The 15,482-nt window shown below is 43.6% G+C and overlaps 1 protein-coding gene across 5 annotated transcripts in view; it reads left to right on the top strand.

The window, feature by feature from the left end:
* LOC135710239 (neural-cadherin-like) overlaps positions 1–13,505 on the top strand; it is a 1,396,020-nt gene extending 1,382,515 nt beyond the window's left edge. For 2 of the 5 annotated variants that reach the window (XM_065232757.1, XM_065232756.1), the window contains 7 exons: positions 573–710; positions 793–4,409; positions 4,476–4,646; positions 10,124–10,365; positions 10,444–10,653; positions 10,879–11,052; positions 11,187–13,505. In XM_065232757.1, coding sequence (XP_065088829.1) covers positions 573–710; positions 793–4,409; positions 4,476–4,646; positions 10,124–10,365; positions 10,444–10,653; positions 10,879–11,052; positions 11,187–11,302 — 4,668 coding nt within the window. In that variant the 3' untranslated portion in view covers positions 11,303–13,505. Of the gene's footprint in view, positions 1–572; positions 711–792; positions 4,410–4,475; positions 4,647–10,123; positions 10,366–10,443; positions 10,654–10,855; positions 11,126–11,186 lie in introns of those variants that run through there. The other 3 variants (XM_065232759.1, XM_065232760.1, XM_065232758.1) reach the window with 3 other exon arrangements.
* The last annotated feature ends 1,977 nt before the right edge of the window (positions 13,506–15,482 follow it).

Raw genomic sequence — 15,482 nt, 5'->3', positions numbered from 1 at the left:
CCCAATAAATGGGGAGAAGTCAAAGGCGATGGTATCATATGTTGTTCAGCATTCAATGTATACAATTCCTGTAAATGTAAAATTTATGAATCTGGGGCTTATCTTTGGCTCATCCTCGAAATATTCAAACCTTTGAACTTTGCTTCTATCTTAGTTCTCTGCTCTTGAAAGGATCCACAATTTTCAAGTCCATATTACTTAAGTAATATTGTCCTTTATGATGCCCGGTTCTCCTGGTCTTGTCCACACATTTTAATAGACTTGCTCTCTTAACATTACAATTTTGACCCTGACGGTATTAGGTAAACATATTTAAGGAGCAAATAATTACCTTCTATAATATATACCAGTCAATAGACGAAACAGCACTTCATAGGTTTACAGTAGAAACCATATTTCACTTCTTGATTCCACGAACTTTGATCCTCCCTCAGCAAAATCATAAAATGATGATATGCTGCCAATACAATTCGAAGAATACATCAATAGCCACCACATGAAACTGATACCCCACACGTTAAGCACATTAACCACATCCACCCACTAATTTCTCCCAATTTCTCATTTCACAGGTCACAGCATCGGACGCCGATGTGGAACGACCCAACAACATAATATATTTTCTAACCGGGCCCGGAATCGACGCCGAAAATCCCTCGGAGAGTAACTTCGACATCAACAAAGCAACGGGGGAAATATTTGTTTTAAAGGTAAATTGCTATTGGCTTCAGCGCCAAATAAATCCTGCCCACGGTGGCAACTAATTGAATTTTTCATTCCACCGACGAACAGCCGCTCAATCGTGATCCGCCCCATGGGCGACCGTTGTGGAAGTTTACCGTCTTCGCGCAGGACGAGGGCGGCGAGGGACTGGTCGGGTTTACCGAGGTTCAAATCAAGCTGAAAGACATAAACGATAACGCACCGTCGTTCCCGCAGGGGATCTACTACGGTAATGTGACCGAAAATGGGACGGTCGGAATGCATGTGATGACAATAAAAGCGCAGGACCACGACGACGTGGATGAGGGAACGCATGCGAAAATCGTATATTCAATCGAGAAGAATGCAATCGAAGAGGAATCGGGACTGCCCATTTTTGATATCAACCCGGATACGGGCGTCATAACGACGGCGGTATGCTGTCTGGATCGAGAGAAGACTCCGGATTACTCGCTGCAAATTGTGGCAACCGATGGAGGTGGTCTCAAGGGGACGGGAACCGCTTCGATTAAAGTCAAAGATTTAAACGACATGCCTCCACATTTCACCAAAGATGAGTGGTTTGTGGAGGTAGAAGAAACGGATGGAAACATACTTCCAGAGGCACCGATACTCACGGTGACGGTCAACGACGATGACGAGATCAACAACTTCCAGTACAAAATCATCGAAAGCAGTGGCTACGGAGCGGACAAGTTCGCCATGATCAAAAACAACGATGGAACTGGAAGTTTGCGGGTTGTTCAACCACTGGACTTTGAAGATCCGATGCAGATCAACGGATTCCGGTTTCGGATCCAAGTAACAGACAACGAAGGTATCAACGATACGGACAAGTACCACGTTGATCACTCGTGGGTGATTGTGAAGCTAAAAGACATCAACGACAACACTCCACGGTTTCGACGGCCACACATGGAGGCGCACGCTTCCGAGAGTGATGAGGTCGGCAAGACCTTGGTCAGTTTCAAAGCCATCGATAACGATAAGGCAGGAAAGAGTAAGATCACCTACATAATAAATCGATCAACAGATCGGAAGCGCCAATTTGCGATCAGTGACGAAGGAACGGTTACTATTCAACGGCAACTGGATCGGGAATCAACTTCCAGATATAATCTGGAGATATTGGCCGTCGACGATGGTGTTCCCCCAAGGACAGCTACTGCAACCCTGACGGTTGAAGTCAAGGACGTCAATGATAATGCTCCGGTATTTGCTGAACAGTACAAACCAATACTGCTGGAAAATTCACCGGCGTCGAAAATCATCGAAATATCAGCTATTGATCAAGACGACCGAAAGATGGGGAATGGACCTCCATTCCAGTTCCGGATGGACCCAGATGCGGATGACGTTATCCGGACGTCCTTCAAGGTAGAGCAGAACAACAAGGGTGACGGTATGGCGGTCGTGTCTTCGATGAGGTCGTTCGATCGCGAGTATAGAAAACAATACGAGATACCGATCGTGATCAAGGATTCGGGCAATCCACCACAAACGGGAACCAGCACCCTAACGGTGACGATCGGTGATGTCAACGATAATATAATGCAACCTGGTTCGAAGGAGGTGATAGTGTACAACTACCAAGGTCAGGCACCGGATACCCAAATTGGCAGGGTATTTGTGAACGATTTGGATGATTGGGATACATCCGATAAGCTGTTCTACTGGGACGAGCTGGAAAATCCCAGGTTCAAGTTGGATGACACGTCAGGAATTGTAACAATGAGACGAGGTGCTCGCGAAGGACGCTACAAACTGCGCTTCAAGATCTACGATCGGAAGCATGCGCAAGAATCGTACGCCAACATGTCGGTGCTGGTGAAGCACATTTCCTACGAGGCAATCGTCAACTCGGGATCCATTCGCCTCATTGGCATAACGGACGAAGATTTTATCCGAATCTGGGACTACCGAACACAGAACATATTCAAGAGCAAATTGGAGCGTTTCAGAGACAAGTTGGCGGAGTTGCTGAACATCGATAAAAAGAACGTAGACGTGTTTAGCGTGCAGATGAAGACAAAAAGTCCACCTGTCACAGATGTGAGGTTTTCCGCACGAAGTGCTTACTATTTCAAAGCAGTCCAATTGAATGGAGTTGTGCTGCTGCACAAGGAAGTTATTGAACAAACAGTAGGAGTCAACATTACCATGGTCAACATAGATGAGTGTCTAGCGGAGAACGGTGAGTGCAACGGATCATGTACGCACCTAATGGAAGTACAGATGACTCCTGCTGTCGTGAATGCCAATAAAACGGCTCTAGTCGGAGTTCAAATCAAATCCACAGCTAAATGCATATGTAACGCTCGGGAATACGAGCAACAGCAAAGCTGTAAATTACACCCGTGTCTGAATGGCGGAAAATGTTCGGAAACAAAATCCGGAGTACGTTGCTCATGCCCTCCCGGATACAGTGGTCCACGGTGTCAGCAAACCGTTCGGAGTTTTCGTGGTAATGGATGGGCCTGGTATCCCGCGCTGGATATGTGCGATAAGTCTCACATTGGCGTGGAATTCATCACGACGAAAGCGGAAGGATTAATCTTCTACAATGGTCCGATAGTTCCTCCGAACGACAACGATGAAAAGCAGCAATCCGATTTCATTGCATTGGAATTGGAACAAGGATATCCAAGATTCCTGATCGATTACGGATCAGGAACGCTGGAGCTAAGAATACAGACCAAGAATCCCTTGAACGATGGTGATTGGCATAGGATCGACTTATTTTGGGATACGGACCGTGTTAAGATGGTAGTGGATTACTGCAAGACAGCCGTCATAACGGAAGCCGATGATGGAAATATAGTGGAGTTTGTTGATCACACCTGCCAAGCCATCGGACGCGTTCCGCAATTCAATGAATATCTGAATGTGAACACTCCTCTGCAGATTGGAGGCGTTTTCCGGGAAAAGTTCGACTACACCTACAATCGCTGGCAATACATGCCAATGGCAATGGGTTTCGAAGGCTGCATACGAAACTTTAAGCACAATGGAATCCTCTACGATCTATCCCACCCAGGTCTCACCAAAAGTACAATGCCTGGATGTGTTTTTACGCAGGAGGTGTGTGATCTGAATCAACAGGTTGCCAAGTGCTTGGAGCATGGTAAATGCATAGGAAACTATGACGACGCCAAGTGCGAGTGCAATCCGGGATGGTCGGGAACTTACTGCAGTCTACCGACGACACCAACCACCTTCAAAACTCTAAGCTATGTGAAGTACGCGTTGAGTTTTGAACCGGATAAATTTACGACTAGAATTCAGATGCGCTTTCGAACGCGGGAGTCGTTCGGGGAACTGTTTCGTATCAGCGATCAACACATGCGAGAGTACGGGATAATAGAGCTGAAGGAAGCAAGCTTGATTTTTCGGTACAGTTTGAATTCGGGTCAGGTTGAAGAACGCGATGTATCGCTGAATGCCGTCCAGGTGAATGACGGTCAGTGGCATGTGGTGAAGATTCAGCGGTATGGTTCGGCGGCCATATTGGAGCTGGATGGAGGCGAAGGGGCCAATTTTAACCAGAGTTTTTCGTTCGACGGACACCAGTGGCTGTCGGTGGATAAGCAGGAAGGTGTCTACGCCGGTGGCAAACCAGAGTACACCGGAGTGAAGACTTTTGACGTACAAGCAGACTACCAGAAGAGCTGCATAGATGATATCAGGTGGGTGATGATTGAGGGTAGCATTGGTGGGAATCGATTTATGAAGAGAGTGGTTATTTTCAACAGGTTGGACGGTAAAACTCTTCCTCTGCCTCCGGCGACCAACGGTACACAGTGGGGCCAAGCAACGATGGCGAAGAATATCGAGCGGTACTGTTCGTCCAACAATCCGTGCCAGAATGCGTACTGTCCCGAGCCGTTCGAGTGCGTCGATCTGTGGAACAAATACGAGTGCACGTAAGTATTGCCGGTTGAAAATATCATTAAATGCGAGGTGCTCTAGCGACACGATGATTTTTGTGAAAATCTCTCGATCATTAGGAACATCTAGATTTCAATAAAATTAATTTAATTTGATGAAAAGTAAAAAGGGTTGAATCCAAACACGGACTGAACATCTGAATTTGAAAACTATCAAAATGGAACTGCAAGCTGGAAATTTCTTTTTTCAGGATCAGAGACATGGATTTTGAAAGAGTTCTTTCTAATTTCTGGCCCAAGGAAGACTCTTCTGAATTCTCCTGACAGTTTCTTGCAGCTTTCCCTGCCTTTGTCTTCTGGCTTCCAAAAATTCCTTTCAACTTTTTCTGGAAGTCTGTTCTAACTAGCGTTTCCGCTTCTCGACAATTTTTGAAGAATTCCCAAGAATCGAGTTTTCCGGTGAACAGATAAAATGTCAAAAATTAAAGCTGGTCACCGGAAAATCCGATTCTCGGGTATTCTCCAAAAATGGCCGATAAGTGGAAACGCTAGTTGGACTTATCTTTTTGATAGCTACTAGGTTTGATAAGAATTGAGACTTCGTCCGACTTTGTACGAAGGTTTCTTTAACATCTCCTGGAAATTTCTTCTAACTTGCCCTGGAAGATTCTTCCATCTTTCACAAAAGTTTTTACCAACTACCCCAAGAAGTTGGCTTCCTCTGGAAGTGGAAATTGCATCCTATTTCACAAGAAGATTGCTCTTATCTTCTGACCTCTCCAGGAACTTTCTTCCAAATCACCAGAAGTCCTTGTGACTTTCTTTTGAAGTGTCTTCCGACTTCCATGGGAAGTTTTTTCAAAGCTTGAACTTCCTCTGGAAATTTATGTTGGATTGCTTCCGAAGTTTCCTTTGGTTTCTCTGGAGAGGTTCATCTGATTTCCCCAGAAGTTTCTACCAAGTTTGCCCGGAGGCAACTTGTGACTTCCCACGAAAAGTTCTTCCTACTTTCCTAGGAAGTTTAACGCAATTTCATTCGGAGACTTCTTCCAACGTTCCTTTAAGAATCTTCTGGCCTCTGGAAGCGTCTTCTGACTTCCTTGAATTTTGCTTAACTATTTGACTTCGTCCGAAAAACTCATTCGACTTCTCCGCGATGTCTTCAAAAGTCCATCTTGATTCCCCTAAAAGTGCCTGGTTTCCCCGAAAAATGCTATCGACTCTTCCCGGAAGTTTCATTCAACGGATAGATTCTGCCTATTTTTTTTAGAAAAAATTAATGTTTAGCATGGTGTCTGTACAAAAAACGTGTTTCTCGGAAACGAGTAATGTTAGTTTTGGTAAATTCCTCGGAAAAGATTTTTTTTTTTTAGACTTTATTTAAGAGATTTTTAGCCTTAGGCTAGTTCATCTCTTACTCGGAAAAGATTCCCCGGTATATCCCGGGTAGAAAACACTGTTTTGATACAATAAGGCCACTGAAAAAACGCATGGTCTTCGTAGAACATTAGAACCGATTTTCAAAAATGCGGCTGACAAAATCGGGTCATTAAACTGTATCATTTATTTGAGGCTTGTTTTATTTGGTTTCTAATCTTTGATTTTTTATTTGATCTAAAACATATTTTTGAAACTCTTTGCCAGTTAAAATATTTTAGATCTCAGGCTCAGGTAAAATTACAATGTTTCAAATTTAGTGAAAAGTTTAAATTCTTGACTTGAAGGAATTTTTTTAAAATTTTTGAGAAATAGTTGTGGTACACCTTCGAGGTTACGAATTTTTTCTAGATTTTTGCACTAGGAAATGTTTATCAAAGCAGGTCTCCCTTTTTGAAATCTTTCCACGCCCATTTGATCAAACAAATTAGGTGCATATAACTTTCGTTTGCCACCAATTTCATCAAACACGGACAACAATTGTATTTATAACATGAGTATGAGCATGAGCATGATTGATCGCCCAAGAATACAACTCCGTTATTGCCAGTTCAGCTGATCAGCCAGATACACAGAGAATCAATAGGCGTTGCTTGGGACTAGAAATCACCCTCAATGTGTAAAAACTGGTGATCTAAAGCTGGGCAGTACCAGCGGCGGACACGTCTGAATGCTGGTCAAGAAAGACATGGGTACGAATATGTTGACGTAAATCTCGCTTTAATAAAAGCCGGGAACACCTCTGCACTTGCACGAGAAATCACTGGGATGTTGGATAAAAGGGTTGGGATTGCAGCGCAATAAGCTGAATTTATATCCCAACGATTCAATACCGCGGAGTGTTCAGTAAGCAAAATCGGTTACCACTAGGCCACCGAGCTCTTGTTTTATTACGATCATGTTTCCGTTCAACTTGTTGTTGAAATGTTTCCATCGAGCAGTGACCTCATCGACGATGACAACATCTACTCTTGAGAAGGTTGCAATCAACACGTCTTGAACCAACGATCTACTATTCAGTTGGCAAAATGGCTGCCGCTTTATTTAAATGAATAAATGAAAAGGATCTCATCCGAATGATTTTTAACTAGCCGGCCTTCTAATGTTTCACACATACGCTTAAAATCAATCGCTCTCCCATCGCTATAAGCATCTGTGCCTATGGACACGAACGGAAGCTTGACGTAGGACCACTACTTACTTACTTACTTAAGGGTCCTGTGCACCCCCAGCGGTGCAAAGGGCCAACGTGAAAGACTTCCATCCTGGGCGGCTGCTCGTTTTTGCCTTGGGCCCAGGTCAGATTCCTACCCAAGTAACACATTTTCATGCAATTATGTTGAGTAAACTTCTTTACAACCAAATTCAGTTATATAAAGGTTATGTAAACTGTTATATAACATGTGTGTTGCTTGGGTATCGACTTGCTTAATTTCCTTATTGAGGCTCCGCCGCCATGAGTCCCTGGGTCTGCCTCTGCTGCGATGTCCTGCCGGATTCCAATCCAGCGTATGCTTGCAGATTTCGTTTCCGCCCCGTCGAAGTGTGTGGCCGATCCACCTCCACTTTCGCTCTCGAATTTCTGTTGCTATCGGCTTCTGATGACATCGACGATGGAGCTCGGCATTCGAGATCCAGTTGTGAGGCCACCAGGCACGAATAATATACCGCAGGCATCGGTTGATGAACACCTGCAGCTTTTGAGTGTTCTCCGCCGATACACACCACGTCTCGCTGGCGTATAACACAGATTTCACGTTCGAGTTGAAAATTCGGATTTTGGTGCGTTGAATTATCTGGTTGGACCTCCATACGTTTCGTAAACTCGCAAAGGCAGCCCTAGCCTTCTTGATTCGTGCACCTATGTCGCTCTTGGTCCCGCCGTTTGACGCTATTTGGCTGCCAAGATATTGGAAACTTTCGACCTTCTCCACTGCTTGCCCCGCTACCGTAAAGTTGGAAGGGTTGCCCGTGTTGATATCCAACGATTTGGTCTTGTTGACGTTGATGGTGAGACCCGCCGCAGAGGAGCGTTCGGCTAGGTCATTGAGCTTAATTTGCATATCAGAGTGCCGTTGTGCTAGAAGAGCAACATCATCAGCCAAATCGAAGTCGTTGAGATGCTCCATGGTGATAGGCTGCCAAAGCAGCCCACGGTTCGGTACACGGTCAATTGCACCTACCATGATCTCGTCGATTACGATGAGAAACAGTAGCGTTGATAGTATGCATCCTTGTCTCACACCAGCGACTACCCGGATGGGGTCGGACAAGGCTCCGTTATGCAGAACTCTGCACGTGAAAGCCTCATATTGCGCTTCGATGAGGTTGACGATTTTATCCGGGACTCCCTTGCGTCTCAGGGTGCCTCACAGATTATCGTGATTGAGACGGTCGAAAGCTTTTTCGTAGTCAATGAATACCAAATAAAGGGACTCTTGGAATTCATTGACCTGCTCCAGGATGATGCGGAGCGTGACAACATGGAATCCTGCCTGCTGCCGTCGGAGAGTCGCGTCGATCTTCTCCTGTATCCGATTCAGGATAACTTTGCACAGAACTTTGAGAAGAATACACAGTAACATGATGCCTCGCCAATTGCCGCACACAGTCAGATCCCCCTTCTTTGGGACATTCACTAAGATGCCCTGCATCCAGTCGGCCGGAAAAGTCGCGGTGTCCCATATATTACAGAATAGTTGATGCAACATATGTGCGGATAGCATGGGGTCACTACAGGACGGAACAAATATGTTGAGCCTTTAGTTCTTTTAATCCGATACTCAATGACCCAAAGCTGATAGAGATTTTCCGCTATTGACATTGATTGATGATTCTTTGCTGTTATTTCTCTCAATGGTTAAAAAATATTTCAATTTTGTGAACCTGTTTTACCCACCATCTAGAGATCTTAAAAGAAATACTATAGCGAAAAAATGTAGTACCTCAAAAAGGCTATTTGGGATCCAAAAGATTTACAAGCTGGTGCTTTCGGAATGCCGTGCTTACACCATCGCACAGCGGTTGAAATGTTGCAGGTGATCAATGTTGTAGTCAGTCTAACGGAACGACTGCAGTGGAACGTCCGAAAGATGGTGAAGCTACTCAGAGAGCCACCGATGTCCACGTCCTTCAGGGTCCTCCCAAATTTGTGATGACCATCCTCATCGTAAACGAAACTGCTATTTTGGATCGAAGTGAACAAACTGGTGCGCTTTGATATCTCACTGCGCAGGTGAACATTGTAGTCAAACTCAGCTGTGTAACGTTCGAAGCATGTCGTTGGTAATGCTTCTCATTCGGATGTCCGCGTCCACTTTCTAGGTATTTCAAATTAATTGTGACGTCTGTCCCCACAACTAATGGAACAACTGATCACGTTCACTGAATTACAGTCTGTTATATACTTGCAGAATAGCTAAGGCCCCTCCCTTTTGGAGTATTTTTCGTCAGAGCGTTCCTAGTTGCAAGTATTTACCAGCATTCACACCAGACCAAGACGTGCTCCGACCAGCATTGAATTGGATTGTTGTGAAAGAACAACTAGCGCTACTTGACTCTTTCACATCAGTGCAACTCGATGCCGATCGGATGACGGTGGCCCAGTCATACTGCCTTTTGCGGGAAGTCGTCGTCTTCGTATTGGTGCGATGCGTGCTGTTCCACTCATATGTCGTGTCCGACGCTTATCCGTCCGTTGCTTGAAAATAAATGACGAAGAAAACGATATGACAAGCGATTTTATTACCGCTGCTTTTCTCCTCCCATCGATTCATTGGTGAAATGGTGACCGGTCAACCGAGCGGTGAGCTCGCTTTGTGTCGTATGTTCGATTTGCGCTCTATCGCTACGTCCGTGTTTGGGATTTTCCATTGCATGTATGAATTTTGATTTTTTTTAAATGTGACCCCCAGTATAGTCCTACGTCAAAATTCATAAATAGAATCATCGTGTACCAGCCGAGACCTCAGGGCACAAATTCAACAATGAAATAGAAGTTTGTACCTATCTTTCCGAGCCTCTACTCACAAAGATTAGAATAGCATATATCTAACCACCAATCTTCCGTTTGACAGTTGCGGTGACGGCATGATGATCTCACCGGAGGGCAAAACCTGCATCGATCGGAACGAGTGTCTGGACTATCCGTGTCTGAACGGAGGAACCTGCATCAACCAGGAGCCCCGGTTCAAGTACAAGTGCATCTGTCCGGACTCATACTGGGGCGAAAGCTGCGAGTTCCTCAAGGAACGGCAAGCGTTGAAATTCAGCACAAGTGCCTTGGCTGCTGTAATCACATGTCTTTTGCTGATTATCAGTAAGTAGCTTTGAAAATCCTCTCTCGAAATGATCAAACTAAAGCTGTTGTTGTTGTTTTTTTTTTCAATTCGTACAGTTCTATTATTCCTTTATTTTTCCTGTTCCCGCCGCCGATCGGCCAACTTCAACAAGAAACCTGCAACGAAGGACGACATCCGTGAAAACATCATCAACTACTGTGACGAAGGTGGCGGCGAAAACGACATGACCGCGTTCGATATGAAAACCCTCAAGATTCCCATAGGACCGCTGCCGGAACTGGTGCAGCACAAGGCACCTCCCGTACGTAAGTATTCTTGAGATCCACCAACACCGAAATGGGAGATTCACTGGAATCTTTTTGTTATTTTTCCGTTTCGTTTTTCATTCTCTCATTTATCTCTCGACCTGTCATTTTCTTGTTTCGATCATTCCATATCCCCTAAAATCTCGCATGGCTTGGAATCCCAAAATACCTCCCCGATATCTGTACGTACCAACTTAAAAAGCGGCTTCCTATGCCATCACCCAGGTCCCGATATTGCCGTCGTGTCCGACCAGGTCCTCACCAAGGTCGACGTGTTCCTGGACGATCGCAAACGAAGGGTGGACGTCGATCCCGCATCCGGGCCCTTCGACGACCTGCGAAATTACGCCTACGAAGGTTGTGGGAGTACGTCTGGCTCACTAAGTTCCTTACAGTCAGGTAAATCTAAAAAATCACCCAAATCCATCACCTTTCTCCCAACCGAGTCGATCACAATACTAAAGTCCTAAAACCAGCAACGTTGATGGTCCGATTTGAATTGATCTCCTACAACCGTTCCTTCCCTTCTCCAGGTACTGATGATGAACCCCATGAGTATAGCTTTTTAACCGCATGGGGTCCACGTTTTGATAAGTTAGTCAATATTTACGAACCAAAAATACAAATTGAGGACGATGACGTTAGTTAAGGGTAACTCTTTCGGTTCGAGCTTTGTTATCCGGTTTTTGTACTCTGGTGATGACAGTACCGAGAGAGGGTCGTCATCACTCGTCGTCGTGTGTAGGTGTAGTTAAATGATATAGTTATTATATGTTTTTTTACGTACATTCGGAACAGTGTAGATATCAAGAAGGAAGTGAGTACTAAACGAATATTAGCGTGTAAAATTTGTCTTAGCTAATGAAAACAAACAATACAATAGTAAAAGAAGAAAAAACACACCTAGGCGGTGAGATCTTTAGCGTATAAGTAGCGGATAAGAGCAAGAAGATTTAAATGAAACTGGAACAGTCATACTACTAAATAGAACAAGTAATCCTTTTGGTGCTCTCTTCCATTTTCGAAAAATAAAAAAAAAAATCTAAACGGAATGTAGGTTGTTTACATACACTGGTTGCGTGAATTCATTAGCTGAATTGGTTATAGAGCATATTTTCTGCGAGCTTGATTAACGCGATGAACGCACCTGATGCAATCAAATGATGGGTTATTGCTTGTTCATGTTTTCGATGAACGCTAGCTTCATTGGGGGTGGCAATAAAGATTGTTATTGTAGCAATTTGCAGAATAGGCATGCGTCAAACCGAATTGAATTGAAAAAAAAAATCTCAAAAATGCTATAGATTTTGCGCTGAATGATCTGGACTGGATTCTGATGCAACAGCACACAAGCTTTGACGAAAAATTTCAAACAAAAGCACATAATTTATCCGATCAAGATACAATAAATAAAATATTCGAAATCGAAACAATGCCGAACAATCACTGAGATTTCCCGGTAGCAAACTTTCATCCGAAATCAATACAAACCAACATTTGATTGCAACAATTGTTCTCGGCAGGCAACCGACCTGTATAACTAAAAATGAGGCTTTTGTCAGCGAATAAATTCCCATCGGTCAAACTCTATGGATGAGTTATTTTGCTTAAATTATTTTTCCCCAGAAAATGCATTTTCTAAGCCAGCGGCATTTATTTTGTTCGTATTCCTGTAGCTGTTACGAGCCAATCAAAAGGCTAGAAAAATATATGAGCATAGTAAAATCTGCTGCCATCCAACCGAAATAAAATCCATTTGATTTTGTTTGTTCCCTCTTGAGCATATATCAAAACAAAGGCACAAAAGATAAACACAACTCGGCAAATAAAGGAAGAAAAATCAACATTGCCAAACGGAAAACGAAAAATCAGGAAAAAGGGAAACATGAGCAGAAAACAATTTCAACGGCGAAACTGTACACAAATAAATCAAAACTATTATTTAAGAATCAATTTGTAAATATTAAATGTAAGTTTAGATATCCAATTTTTTCATCGTCGCCGGTTGCCGTCACCATCCGTTCCCTCGTTCAACGAGAGTTATGTTTTATCGAAACTTCAACCAGGCTGATTGCAGCTCTGAAGAAAAAAAAATAGAATGAAATCACTCAGTGAGACCAAGAAGAGCAACGGAGACGGCACATGACAAACAAATCATACTGCCGGCGCACGGGAAATGGAGCGCGCTCGTAAAAGGATGGAGCAAAAGTTTGAATCTCCCGGTCGTCTCGGAGTGCACAAAAACACACTCTCCCAGCGGAGAATCGGCATGAAAGGCATTGCATTTTCCACTTCTTCATATCTCGAGGGGTGGTGGAAATTCATATATTTTCCCAAAGAAAATGAAAATCAGCGGTGTTTTTCGGAGCGCAGTGCTGGTTGGCTAGAGTCGAAACTTCAATAAACTTTGCTATCATGGAGCAAAAAACGTCATGAAATCAAAAGAATAGGGAAATGTTTTAGCATTTATCCATATCAAAAAGATGATCAGGATTGAAACCAGTGCACACTGCGTGATCGGAGCAATTGTTTTGAAAGAATTGTGATGCACAGAGGTCTGGAAGGGTGCTCCCTAAAATAAGTAGAACTATATCACCATGCTGGGATTTTCCGTAGCAAGTAAGTGGAAAAACTATATCGATAAACAGTCCACTCTCCCTATTTAAATTTTCAAATGATGGCCTATCGATCTAAAGATTGGGCCCATCGTTAAATCTCCTGTTCTTTAAATTTTCTTAGAACAATGCGTCATCTGAACTATTCTACAGCCGCAGACAGTATATGAGCAAAGTCAAGCGCACACTTTTTTGCCTGTAGATTTGAAGACATAGGGGAAATGCAGGTAATGTCGGCCTAAGTGTCCCTAAGTTGGGCCCATACATAAATTCAGCAATCAACTAAATTTTCAATTGCAACCAAAAATATCCATTAGTAACGTCCCAATAACGCGTTCATCTAGATAAAATTGATAAATAACAGACTTTTAGCGATGGGCCCAAATTAGGGACATGTAGGTCGACATTACCTACATTTCCCCTACTTCATATATCCACGTACATCGCACGGGTTAGGCAAAGAAGTGTGCGTTTGACTTGTACTGTGGCATTAATGGCCCTTCGCTCATTTTCAACTTCTATTCAATTTTCATACTGCCGTGCTCTAACGGAACTGTCTACCTACCCTCTGCTAAGACCATTTTCTAGCTAATAAATTATCACACTAAAGCTTCACGTTAGATAGCATTACCAACCAACACTTTGAATGGATTTTTTTGATGGCTAATGAAAAATTGGCAGCAAATGCTTTCCTTCGGCCAATATTAGGGACACTTAGGCTGACATTAGGGATATTAACACTACATATATTGGTTCTTGATTTCGAAAAATGATTCAATCCAAATCATCAACCGATGTTTATCACTGCATATTATTTTTGTGTTGCTATTATTTTTTGATTCATTCCAAACTTGAGCTTCATTCAAAAATATGATCCCTTTTGCCGCTCGTTACACAGCAGGTCCATATAGTATTCCGCTCCTATGATTAAGTCAATTGGACCTGGCTCGTAGAAATGTGGATCAGCAAGGAACATTGATTGAGGAAGATTCCATTTTGATGGATCGATGGCAGCAGTGGGTAAGGATACAGTCAGCTTCGGCAAGACATGAAACTGCATCTCTTCAACATACGGCAAGGCATGGTTGAATTGAGGACCTACTAGAGCTGTAGCTATTTTGGTAGAAATCGATTGGGAGGGTCCAATGCCTTGTACCGACAGGTATGATGGACTTTCTTGGAACTTTAACTTGTTCGAGAAGCCCTTGGTTATCATACAATGCTGATAACATAATGAACAATAATGCTCGTGCCAGCATCGAATTCGCAAATCGATCCTGGATTATGATAAGTGCTGTTGATAGGAGTATGTTTTGTGTAGGAGTGATGGGAAGTGCAACGAAGTTTTGGCTAATGTTGGCTTGTTCTGTTGCTGATTGTGTGTGCGAGTTAGCAGCGGTGGCAGTGTTGGAAATGTGTGTCTGTTGGTTCGGTTGTGCTGATCTGACTTGTGATTGTTGCTGCTGTCGGGATTGCATCGAAGCTATTGACTGCGAGTTTGGAACGGAGAATCGTGTTGCTCCACTATGCAACATAGAATGATGCTTTTGGTGGCAATGGCAACATACTCCTCGCTCACCGGTCCCCACGTAATGCCCAAGATTGAGGCAATTCCGGCACAGCTTTCCTTTCATGACGGCTGCATTCCTCTCAGCAACCTTCATCCGCATGAAATGCAGAATGCCATGTCTCATTGCAGAAGGCCATCTTCCAATTGATTTGATGGTAGCGTGGCATACTGCTGGCTTCGATGATCGATGATCTTCGCGATTGTATTTCGTTGGAGCTACTGACCGGAGCACGGAACAATGACTCCGTAGAAAATCGACGAGGTTCTTATAAATCGGGACTTCATTGGAGTTATGATGAGTCTCCCAAATTCTCAAGGTAGCAGCATTCAGGCGACTGCATACCATGTGCGCCAATATTGTACTCCAATCCGCTGTGTTTTTGCCAATTTTCTTCAACATTTGAAGATTCTTCTCAAATTCACTAATGAGGTGATTGAATCCACTGTAGCTCTCCTTCCTCAGTCCTTCTACAGCGAAAAGTGCTTCGAGGTAGGTTTTCACTATTAGCTTTTTGTTCTCGTAGCGGGTTAACAACGCATCCCATACTACACTGTAATTAGCGGCAGAAAGCTCCACTAAACTTATCGCCTGCAGTGCATCACAAGACAAAGATGATCGCAGATAGCTAAATTTATGCATCTCC

Source organism: Ochlerotatus camptorhynchus, unplaced genomic scaffold (assembly GCF_037179485.1).
Source record: "Ochlerotatus camptorhynchus isolate MF236.1 unplaced genomic scaffold, CSIRO-AGI_Acam_v1.1 ptg000372l, whole genome shotgun sequence".
In the NCBI taxonomy this organism is placed as follows: Eukaryota; Metazoa; Arthropoda; class Insecta; order Diptera; family Culicidae; genus Ochlerotatus; species Ochlerotatus camptorhynchus.
Note: the sequence above shows the minus strand (reverse complement) of the source record. Positions and strands in the feature narration are given on the sequence as shown.